Source organism: Acomys minous (genome assembly GCF_964271855.1).
Source record: "Acomys minous genome assembly, chromosome: 5".
Lineage (NCBI taxonomy): Eukaryota > Metazoa > Chordata > Mammalia > Rodentia > Muridae > Acomys > Acomys minous.
In genome coordinates, this window is record NC_140494.1 from 110,600,637 (window position 1) to 110,612,865 (window position 12,229).

At 44.9% G+C, this 12,229-nt stretch overlaps 1 protein-coding gene across 4 annotated transcripts in view; it reads left to right on the forward strand.

Annotated features, from left to right (window-relative positions):
* The window catches only part of PPP2R1B (protein phosphatase 2 scaffold subunit Abeta), a 34,262-nt gene that overhangs the window by 4,855 nt on the left and 17,178 nt on the right, over positions 1-12,229 (forward strand). For all 4 annotated transcript variants that reach the window (XM_084782062.1, XM_084782063.1, XM_084782064.1 and 1 more), the window contains exons 4-11: positions 230-462; positions 981-1,128; positions 5,000-5,155; positions 5,699-5,813; positions 6,265-6,335; positions 6,594-6,728; positions 7,567-7,740; positions 9,839-9,899. In XM_084782062.1, the coding sequence (XP_084638188.1) occupies positions 230-462; positions 981-1,128; positions 5,000-5,155; positions 5,699-5,813; positions 6,265-6,335; positions 6,594-6,728; positions 7,567-7,740; positions 9,839-9,899 (1,093 nt within the window). The remainder of the gene's footprint in view (positions 1-229; positions 463-980; positions 1,129-4,999; positions 5,156-5,698; positions 5,814-6,264; positions 6,336-6,593; positions 6,729-7,566; positions 7,741-9,838; positions 9,900-12,229) is intronic.

Genomic DNA, 12,229 nt, shown 5'->3' on the forward strand with positions numbered 1-12,229 from the left:
GAATTGCCATCTGGGACATGTGATCTTGGCTTTTCTACAGAAGTCATGTCTTCAGGTTGGCCACACCATATGTTTCCACTGTGGGAACTGAAAGTAACCATTTGGTATGATGTAGTTAACATTCTGGTTACATGTACCGTTTCCCTTCAGTCACATAAAAGGTGGCAGTCTGTGTCTAACCTGATTTAATACGTTGTCATCTCTGATTTTCCTTTTTTGATTTCTGCAGCCTCCTTTGGAAAGCTTGGCCACAGTGGAAGAGACCGTTGTTCGAGACAAAGCTGTGGAGTCCCTGAGGCAGATCTCCCAGGAGCACACTCCAGTGGCACTCGAAGCTCATTTTGTGCCTCTGGTGAAACGCTTGGCTAGTGGGGACTGGTTCACATCTCGCACCTCTGCGTGCGGTTTGTTCAGCGTTTGCTACCCCAGAGCCTCAAATGCTGTCAAGGCAGAAATTCGACAGTAAGAAACAGTAGTTCGTGGGAATGGTGGGGACTCACAGTGGGAGTTTACACAGAGCTCTGTTTGCCGCAGTGCTTCATGCTCGGCCAGCGAGATCGGTGATGCCTTTTCTGTAGTTGAGCGCACTGATGGCTTATTTGTTTGCACGTGCGTGTGTACTTTTCATGCGGCAACCTCTGGTGGTGTTCCTTGGGTACCTTCCTTCTTTTCTTTGAGACAAGGTTTCTCATTGGCCTGGAACTCTCCACACAGGCTGGCCTACCTGGCCTGTGTGCTTTCAGGGATCTGACCATGTCTGCCTCCCATCTTGCCACCTCTGAGGTTTTAGTCACTGCCACTGCTCAGCTGTCTACATAGATGCTGAGTGGACTTCACACCTGAGAGGCAGGCACTTTACTGACTAAGCTGTTTTCCCTAGTCATTGTTGTTTATAAAAGAGAGACTGTAACATGACTGTGTTGGTACTGAGGCATGTTCAACCAAGTGTTTGACAGGAAATACCTTACTTTATGCTGCAGGCACTTCCGTTCCCTGTGCTCAGATGATACACCAATGGTGCGACGTGCTGCTGCTTCCAAACTGGGTGAATTTGCAAAAGTTTTGGAATTAGACAGTGTAAAAACTGAAATTGTTCCATTGTTCACAAATCTAGCTTCAGATGAACAGGTAACTCGGGACATTTGATTTAGCAGACTTAAAAAAAAAACCCAAAACATTTATTTGGGGAATTTTGACTAATGTAGGGTTCCTTTGCAAAATTAATACTCAGTTCTGGCCTGGTGTCCGTCCTATTTTACTGTGTTTCTTTTTTAGCTAGGCCATACTTTTCTTTACGCTAGTAGCTGCTGGGCGGGGGAATCAGAGATGAGTTGGGGTCTATAAGTAGGAAGCCAGGGCTTCGTCAGAGATGGGTCCTTTCAGAATTGTGGAATGTGATAAGGAGAGGAAGCACTTCCTGGAATCTGACTTTGTTAACTTCTGCACTAGTGTATGGTTTTACTACACACAACAGCAATCTTAAACACAAGGGTCTGGGCTTCTTTGGTGTAGAAATGATAAAAAACCAGGAACTCCTAAATTACTTAATAAAGTTGTTTTTCAGTGCAGAGGGTGGGTGTGGCTGCAGGTAACTTGAGCTCTGTAGAGCTCATTTCCCATATGTAAAATGATATGGCAGTTGCCCCGCTTGTACACTTCCTCCTGTGGACTTACTCTGAGTCACCTTTAGGTAGCTTGCAATGCCTAGCACGGTGTAAACCAGGGCTGGAGGATGGCTCAGCCTTTAAATAGCTGCCCAATCCGGAGGACCCATGTAGAGGTGTGGATGTAGTGACGTGTAGATAATTGTCCATTCCGTCAGTGAGGTGGGAGGCAGACAGAGGAGACCCCCCCCACCCCCCAGGCGCACACTGTGGCAGCAGCAGAGATAAAAGAGACCAAGCCTCAAGTAAGGTGGAATGCAAAAACCAAAACCTGAAAGTTGCCCTCTGAGCACTACACATGTGCTGTGGTATGCGTGTCCCACACTCTCTCACAGACAGACACAGTAAATAAATAATAAGACTAAAGCGTAAACGATCTGTAAATAGTTTTACTACTTTTTCTAAGGAACAGTGACCAAAAAAAAAAAAAAGTCTGTGTGTGTTTAAGTACAGATTAAAAGAATGTTTCCCAAATTGTTGTGACCCATGGGTGTCTGAATCCACTGATGGGTGGGTGGGTGGGGGGAACGGTGGGCACAGACTCCGTATCTCCCAGCCTGTTTTAAGCGGCAACATGTGTTATGGAATTAGGTTCTCCTAACAGCCCATGGCACAGATACTCAAGGGAATGGAAGCCCAGCTAGTTTATGAAGCTTGTTCAAGGCTGAATTTAGCTAGTTGTGGTATAGTTGAGGTTTGAGTGTCTGTATCCTTCAAGTTTCGAAGTCTTATAATTTAAACATTGGCCACGATGTTGCCAAGCGTGGGAACGCCACATGTATCAGTGGTTTCCATGTTGAAACAGGCAGACTTAGAATCCTTATTTGGAATTCAGCTGGTTATACTTACCATGACATAATTTGACATTTTCTTTTGTCTTCTGTACTTCCTGTTTGCAGATTTTTTGGTGAAAGCCAGCCAGGAAATATTTTAGGCTTTGAGGGTCGTTTAGTCCCTGTTGTAATTGCTGAACTCTGGTCCTGTGGCTCAAAAGCAGCCAGAGTATGGAAACCAATGACCATGAAGCTCACCCATGTCCTAGGATGGGGCCGGCTGTTAGCATTTGGTACCCAATCAAATATTCAGTGCTTTGCTAGGAAAGATGAATCTACTATGGTCCCTTTGACTCCTTATAGAAGATCGCTCATGGCTTACTCCATGACAGAACCATTTATTGAGTAGCCACATATGTAAGGCACAGTTCTACTGTTAAGTGCTGTGTTAATGGTGTTCAGGGACCCTGCTGTCATGGAACTTACATTTTAATGGAGAAAAACAAACATGATAAACACCAGGCATAAATAAAAATAAATGTAACAGATATTGACTGCTAGTCACTGGAGAGCTCTAAAGAAGTGACAGACAGATAAGAGGAAATGTTTTCTGTGGTCCTTCCAGGAACCTAAGAGCCCAGTAAAGAGAGGACATGAAGGGCTGGAGAGATGGCTCAGAGGTAAGAGCACTGGCTGCTCTTCTAGAGGTTCTGAGTTCAATTCCCAGCTACCACATGGTGGCTCGCAACCATCTGTAATGAGATCTGGTGCCCTCTTACGGTGTGCAGCTGTACATGCAGGCAGAACACTCATATACATAAAATAAGTAAATAAATAAATGAATGAATAAATAAATCTTTATTAAAAAAAAAAAAGAGAGGACATGAAATGGAAAAGCCAGCATTGGAACATGGTGTTTGAAAGAGTCCAGTAAAGACGAGAGTGGAGGGGAAGGTGGGAGTGGATGCTCAGCTCGGGAGGATTTTGCAGTTTTGGATTTTCTTCTCTAGATATGGCAAGACTCTGCATAGACGTGGACAAGAAGTATGGCACGTAATTTACAATTTGGAAAGGTCATTCTGGCTTTTGTGTGGAAGCAAAGTTGTATGAGGGATAAGAATAGAAAGAGAAGGCCAGTTAGGTGGCATTGACAGGAACCAGGCATGATGCGGGTGCATGTGTGCTACGTAGTAGTAGTGTTGTGTGTATGTGCATGAGTGCATGCTGTGTGTGTGTGTGTGTGTATATGTGTGTGTGTAGTCTATTGTATGACATACAGTAATTTTCATTTCTCTTCAGTGTTCATAGGATTATGTCTTCAGTTTCTTATCTGATTTTCCAAAGTCTGAAATTATAACTCCTAACATCTAATTGAGCTTTAATCTTGTGTTTCCTCTTACTGAAGACATTGAAGTGTCCCATTCGACATTTAGCAGCTTTGTATACTGAAAAGCACGTTAGCTCCCTGCCTGCCCATGTCCTTCTGTATTTTACCAGGCACGGTCATCATCGCACTTTGAGTTTCAGCATTCCCATTCACCTTTGTTACTTGGCTGTTAACTTTTCATTCAGTCTGTGTCTTCCTTTATGCACTCTATCTGGTGCTTCTCCATGGCAATAGCGTTCAAAGCGATCACCCTGTTTTTTAAATTCTCCAAATATTTTATTAGTTACTTATGAAATTATAAGTATTCATTTTTCAACACCTTATTATAATAAGGCTTTGAACATAGCATTGAATTAAAAAAAATCACTCTTTATATTTTGAGGTCAATCAGATGTCTTGGGGTAAAGTGTGCTTGATTTCACTACTCAGAACCCATGGAAAGGTGCAAAGGGAGATCAAGGATGCTGTGCTCTCACCTCCACACACACTATTCACATGCAATAAATAACATTTAGAACATCACTTTCATCTTAGTTAATAAAACCTTGAGGCTGTAGTCAAGATAATTTGAACAAAGTACCATTGTTATGACTTACACATGGCAATCTAGGCAGAGTTACGCAGCCATTTGAGGACATAAAGACACACCGTCATATATGGGGCTCTCTTACTTAGGTGTCTATTGCTGTGATGAAACACCATGACCAAAAAGCAAGTTGGGGAGGAAGGGGCTTATATAGTTTCCACTTCCACACTGTGCTCCATCACTGAAAGAAGCCACAGGAACTCAAACAGGACAGGAACCTGGCCGGAGCTGGTGCAGAGGCCACCGAAGGGGGCTGCTTACTGGCTTGCTCCCCACGTGGCTTGCTCAGCCTACTTTCTTATAAAACCCCAGGGACAGCACTATCCACAACAGGCTGGGCCTTCCCCTAAAATCACTGATTAAGCAAATGCCCCACAGGCTTGTGTACAGCCTGGTTTTAGGGAAGCATGTTCTCAATTGAGGCTCCCTCCTCACGGATGGTTCTAGCTTACGTCATGTTGATGTAAATTCGCCAGCACAGTGGTTTTTTCCTCTACCTCTTTCTGAAATAGTACCTGTGACAGCAGCCTAACACTGCATTCAGTGTGCCCTGTTTCAGCAAATTGACCAAACAATGTTTTTCCTTTAGGACTCTGTACGCCTGCTGGCTGTGGAAGCTTGTGTCAGTATCGCCCAGTTACTGTCTCAGGATGACCTTGAGGCCTTAGTAATGCCTACACTTCGGCAAGCAGCAGAAGATAAATCTTGGCGGGTTCGCTATATGGTAGCTGACAAATTCTCAGAGGTAAAATGCACTGGGATTTCAAGTATTAAAACCCTCAAAGCCATCTGTGTGGTGGTGGCAGCTGTGGTGGTGCACGCCTGTAATGCTAACACTTGGGAGACAGAGGCAGGAGGATCTCTGAGTTTGAGGCCACCCTCGTCTACAGAGTCAGGACTACAGTCAAGACTGCACAGAGAAGCCTGTCTTGAAAAACCAAAACCAAACCAAAACACCAAAACCAAACCAAAAAACAAACCCCAAAACCTCAAAGGCATTTGCTCCACAGATTTTCTGTTGGACACAGCTTACAAATTCTGTTCAATGGCTTTGAATATAGCATCAAAAATTTTAAAAATAAATTAGAGGAGAGAGGGGGTGGGAGAGGGAACGAGAGAACGAGAACATAATCTTTCCATGTGAGGCCAGTCAGATGGCTCGGTGGATAAAATGTGTGCCATGCAGACCTGGCAACCTCTTGTGGCTACAGGATACGTTTGATGATTGTACTATTTGGTTTTTATAATTTTGTTAATACACATTAAACCTGTATAACTTGTTTTCTAGCTCCAGAAAGCTGTGGGACCTAAAATTGCACTCAGTGACCTCATCCCCGCCTTCCAGAGCCTTCTCAGAGACTGTGAAGCCGAAGTCCGAGCAGCCGCTGCCCACAAAGTAAGAGGTGAGGCTGCTCTGGAGTCCTTTGACTTGGACGTTGTTGATTTGCTGTGGTTTGGTTTGGTATTTGCTAAAATAGGACCCAAAATGTTTAAACCAGAAAAAAATGAGTCTGTGCAGCAACATTTCCGTCCACTTTGATACATTTGTCCTATTAGGATGCTCGGCACAGTTTTAATTTATAAGATGTTGCAGACAGAGATGATGCCAGTGTGTGGAGAATGGCATTGTCACAGGAAGCTACTGCTCCGTAGTTTTGATCAAACAGCCACTGTGTCTCGTTTCTTTGAGTTTGAGTTAGTTTATCACAGAGGGCATTCAGGCTGTGTTGTGAAAGCCAGCCTCATTTCCCCACTAGAGTTTGTTTGCTTAGACATGAGATTTAACTGGAAACTGTTGGGAGGATTTGGTTAATTTTCTTTGGCTCCTTGACAGCGTTGCATTTTCTGTTTTAGAACTTTGTGAGAACCTGCCCACTGAAGGTAGAGAGACTATAATTATGAATCAGATCCTGCCTTATATAAAGGTGAGCGTAACTTCACTTTATTTTGCTTAACATGCCTTTGAAGCTTATAGCATTTAAAGAAGGTAGAGGCATAAATGAATCAATATGTAACATTCGTGACAATATTTATAATTTATTTGTGCATATCATACTGTAAAGCACTCGTGGGTGCAAAGCCTGTTGCCTGCAGATGGCTGGGCCTGTTGACTAGTGTTGCCGTTGACTCCTTGGAAGGTGGTGTGGAGGCTTTTATTGTCGTTACTTTTTATTCTGTTCTAGGAATTAGTGTCTGATACCAACCAACATGTCAAGTCAGCCCTAGCTTCTGTAATTATGGGACTGTCTACAATCTTGGGCAAAGAGAACACCATTGAGCATCTCCTGCCTCTCTTTTTAGCTCAGTTAAAGGATGAGGTGAGTCTGGCTATGAATTATTTTGCTTTGATGTCATTGACTTGATGTGATTTTACTAAAATAGGACCCAAAGTGTACAGATGTGGGGGAAAAAAAGCATAATTTAGATATTTGACAGTCCTTCTTTTTGGGTATAGAGTTACAGGTTTCCCAAAACTGGGCACTAGGACTTACTAAAAAACAAACTCAGTTGGGCGTGGTGGTGCACGTCTTTAATCCCAGCACTAGGGAGGCAGAGGCAGGTGGATCCTTTAAGTTCAAGGCTGCAGAGAAAAACTGTCTCTCAAACCCAAACCAACCAAACTAACAAAAAATAGGGGCTGGAGAGGTGGGGGAATAGTTAAGAGGACTTGCTGTTTCAGAGGCTTTGGGTGTGGTTCCCAACACCCATGTGGCAGCTTTACAGCCAGCTGTGACCCCAGTTCCAGGGGAGCTGAGGCCTCCTTCTGACCTCAGCAGGCACCAGGCACACACCTGTGTTTAGGCAAAACACTCATGAAATAAGTATGACTTAAAACCACTCTGGAAATATCTCTTTAAAAAATTTTTATGTTATAGTCACTGGGTACTTACTTATTTTATTTTACTTTTCTGAGATAGGGTTTCTCTGTGTAGCCCTGTTTGTTACAGACTTACTTTGTAGACCAGGCTGGCCTTGAACTCACAGAGATCTGCCTGCCTCTGCCTCCCAAGTGCTGGGATTAAAGGCGAACACTACCATGCCTGGCCCCTTTAGTTTTAAATTCTATTTAGCACTTTTTTATTTTATCATACCAGGAAAGTACTGGGCAAAGGAATTAATTTTCACGTGTAGTCTCCGGGGCTTCTGTGTTTACAGTGTCCTGAGGTTCGTTTAAATATCATCTCCAATTTGGATTGTGTAAACGAGGTGATCGGGATCCGTCAGCTCTCTCAGTCTCTGCTTCCTGCTATCGTGGAACTGGCTGAGGATGCCAAGTGGAGGGTCCGCCTGGCCATCATTGAGTACATGCCGCTGCTGGCTGGCCAGCTGGTGAGTGCCCGGGCCTGGGGAGCAGTCGGGTCTGCCCAGCCTTGCACATCCATGGGGGGTGGGACGCTCAGTCTGGTCTGTTTTTTTGTGTTTGCTTTTTCAAGACAAGGTTTCTCTGTGTAGCCCTAGCTGTCTGGAACTCTTTCTATAGACCAGGCTGGCCTTGAACTTGGAGACCTGCCTTCGTCTGTCTCCTGAGTGCTGGGATTAAAGGCGTGCGCCACCTTTGGTTTTTATTTTCAGTAGTGCATTACTGCCTAACAGAATGTGTTTTGGAACACGTCACCGTGCTGCCTCCTCATGATGAATGTGTACGGTGTACTTACATAATAGAACTGTTCTTATTGAAAACCGGTGTGATTTAAGGGCTCATCTATGGAGGGAGAAATAGGCTTCAGGAGACGTTAGTTTGGCATTTTTGTTGGACTCCTGCTGACTTTATCTTCCTTTGTTTCTCCTGTCCCAAGGCATAGGTCCATTCCTTTCAGACCACAACACATGGCCTTGATGGTTTCTTGACCACTGTGCCGTATTGCTAATTTTGGTCTTTTATGAGCATGCATCTTGTAGGTGGCCATGGCACTGTGTCTGATCAAATCTGAAATGCCAAAGGTTCCAGCAGATCCATGCGTCAGGAGACGTCATCTTGTCATGCTTCTCCGCCATCACTTCCAAGTGTTGAGGTCATTTTCTGTTGTGCAGTGATCTTCTCTGTCACTGGCTGGAAAGCAGCAGTGCTACCGACGGCTTTGCTGGGCTAAAGCAGCCGTCTAGAAGGAGGTGGACTATAGTTACCATTTCTTTGAACCTGAGCCCTGCCAGGCCTGGGTAGTCTGCAGAGCTGTCAGCAACATACAGAGCAGTGTGCAGACAAGACTGACGGTGTCTTGGCTGGTTTTAGATCTTTCTGGCCGGGGTAGCATGCAACAGTCATGGACACCGAGTGTTTCCATTCTATCTTATTAGCACATCTATTCTTTTGATTTACTTTCTTTTATGATTTACTTCAGTGTGTGTGTGTTTCACACATATATGTGTAAAGCATATGTATGTCTGGTACCTGTGGAGGCCATTGGTTCTTCTAGAATTGGAGTTACAGTTGTGAGCTGCCATGTAGGTGCTGGGAACCAAAACCAGGCCTTCTATAAGAGCCTCAAGTGCTCTTAATGACCGAGCCATCTCTCCCCCCTCAGTATAGGCATCCTTAATTTTTCTTTATGTGTAAATTTTTCAATTTTATAGAAAATTTTAATACAATGGTAATACAATTTTCTCAAGGCTATCCAGGCTGGCTCATAGGCTTTGGTGAGTAAATACAAAGTTAAACCACAGAATATCTGAAGGAGATTACAGGAAAACCCTCAACCTGGACTAAAAAAGGATTCTGAGAGCGGACCCTGGGTGCAGTGCCTGCCAGAATTGGTCATGGCAAGGCCAAGCTGCACAGAACTTTGGTTGTTGGTCTGTATTTAAATGCGTCCTCACTGGTCAGGAGTTCTTAGCCTGGAACGAGAAGGAAGGCACCAGGCAAGTGCACCACGGGCTCCCTGTGTGGAGTGCTCGGCCGAGGCCTCCTTCCCAGCCTGTGTGGACTGAGGCAGGATGGGCAGACTGTCACCTCTGCCCTGTGCCCTGCACACTTACTGCTGGTTTTTTCTCTCTGTGCTTTCTGTCATGCCCTAGCAATTCTGTCTTCTGTTGGCGATATCTTGGTGTCACTTGCCTATTCTCAAGGACTTGTTAACCAAAAAGAGTTGAGAATTATCAAGCTCCTCAGCGGCTGTTTCTCTGGGTGATTCGCTTTCCCGTGGCGTCTGGATTTGCTGGGCTGTGCCGGCTCTTCTCAGCCCTTTGCCTGGCTCATTACTTTGTCCTCCGTAAGCCAGGCCTGTGCCACTCATTCTTGCTTGTTTTTGCTTTCTACTTAGTAAGATAGTCTCATAGTTTGTAATTCTACAATATTGTTTTTTATGGCTCTTTTGTAGTTTGGCTTGTGTGGATGTCTGCCGTTAGCTTTTAGGTAATCATTGTGCAATGTAAATAGAACATCTTGTCCTAACTTTGGATATGTTATTAATGGAATCTTCTGTATCCATAGGGTGTGGAGTTTTTTGATGAAAAGCTGAATTCTTTGTGTATGGCCTGGCTTGTGGATCATGGTGAGTAGACAAGTTAAAACAGACGTTATGGGACGCCCAGGCCTTTGCATGTGTCTGATGCTCACACTTGGCTGTTTAGAAAGGAACCCTGGGACGCGCTTTGTGCCTTGACAGCGTAGTGCTGCAGAAAGGTTGGTGAAGTTCCCCTAGCGGCCTGTCATACATAAACACCTTACTTACTTAATCTGGGACAGGATCTCACTGTGTAGCCCTGGCTGGCCTTCTGCCTCTGTCTCCTGAGTGTTAGGAATAAAGGCAGGCCCACCATGCCCCGCCCACTACAGATCTAGACAGTGGTACTTCCTGTTATTTTCTGTGCTGAGTAACCTCCTTGTCCTCTTCTACCTCCTGCTATCTTTGAATTTCAAACCCTGCGAGGTCCATTTCCTGCAGTGGCCGGGCTCACCGCTGCCCTGCCGCCATTGGCGTCCTCAGTAGCAGTAGACTAGGCTGATAGGTTGGGAAAGCTTGGGTGGAAAGAATTGGCTGCTTGGCTTTCTGAGGTAACGTGCAAAGGTACAGCAGGAGTTGGTGCTATGTGCTGTGCCTGGGGCAGAGCCAGGGTTTTGGTCTCTGAGGAGAGCTTACTGTTTACTCTCTGCCTGCTGCGCTAGACTGGCGAATGTGAGCTCAGGCCGGTTCAGGCTGGACAGGGATGAGCTGGTGCTTTTCTGGTGATGCCTCAGGGCAGTGTGTGTGCACACGTCTCTTTTTCTCTCTGATGGGAGGAGGGGCCTCTGCGCCAGGTCCTAGACTTGGCAGCTTCAGTCTGGCCTGAGACCGTCCCAGTGTCTTCAAGTTCTCATGTGAGCCCCTTGAGCTTGTCTTGGTGGTGGAGCAAGTCCATGTCTTGGTGGATGTGACGAGCGTTCTGCTTGCTGTGTATGCTTTATGTATTTCATGCATTTATCTGTGGGTAGTTGTGACTAGGTACTAAGGAAAGAATAAGAATGTTTGTATCTGCTTACAGTTGGTGGTTTTGTTAAAAGTGCATTTGTATCCTATGTCCAAGTGTAGAAGGAAGGTTGTAAGGCTGTGTGTGACAGTCTGTTAGGGCATATGCATCGATACATCTGGTGTTTTTAAACTACACGTGGAGACTCCTTGATTTCTTTTTTTCTCAAAAGTTTTTAAAAAGTTTAAAAAAAAAGTTTTTAAGACCATTTATAAAAAAATAAAAAAATTGGTAAATCATAGGAAAGGTTCTTTTTTCTTTTTCTTTCTTTCTTTCTTTTTTTTTTTTTTTTTTGGTTTTTCCAGACAGGGTTTCTCTGTGTAGCCTTGGCTGTCCTGGACTCACTTTGTAGACCAGGCTGGCCTTGAACTCACAGCGATCTGCCTGCCTCTGCCTCCCAAATGCTGGGATTAAAGGCGTGCGCCACCACGCCCGGCAAGGTTCTTTAATTTAAAAAATTTTTTAAATTATGTGTAAGTGTGTGTATGTCTCTGAGCTTGCACGTGTGCTTGCCGTGCTCTTGGAGAGCAGAGAGGGCGTGGGATCCTGATCCTGGCTCAGGTGCTGGGAACTGAGCATTATGTATTTTCTTAACCACCCAGCCTCTCCCAGTCCAAGAAATTATTATTTTTTATTTAAAAAGTTTACTTTTGACAAATACTAGTATCAGTGATATTCCCAGAGATCTTTCTGCTGCTTCCTTTGAAAACTGCCTTCTGGATTAATCCTTCTGGATTAAGGGTTGGTTTTTTCCTTCAGATTTGGAAGGAGTTTTCAGGCTCCAATACTATACAAGGAGACCCCTGACACCCGCTCTGTGTAGAGGAGCTTGCTCTCTGCAACTTAAGAATCCTGCCTCCTGCTTCCTTCCAACTTTGGGAGGTAGTGGAATTTATGTCCTGCAGCAGCAGCACACAGTGGAGCTGCAGGATTGCCTGGTGCAGTGGGTGAGCATGTCCCCTCACCGTGGGCTTTCCTTCCTGCAGCTTGTGTAGTTTAGCTTAGACTTTTGTAATTTGAAGAAGATTGATGTTTTTGCACTTTAAGTAGTGCACACTGAGCAGTGAGCAGGTTTCTTTGGAAACATCCCTACCCTCCATAGGATGAAACTGCTGGAGGGCAGTGTGAGAGCGCTGCAGAGGCTGAAGGCCGGCAGGCTGAGGGCCGTTGCTGTCAGCAGGCAGTGTGAGAGGCCAGGCCTCCAGGGGGGAAGGGAAACCGAGTTCAGGTTTTCTTTCTGCGTGCTGGTGCACTTCATTTGTTGACTTAATTTTTAACAAGTACCAGGTCAAAGTTCGTGAGAATAGACAGAATTAGATCAGCCTAACCTTGAGGGGAAAGACAGAGACCCATAGACAAAACAAGGAGTGAAAAC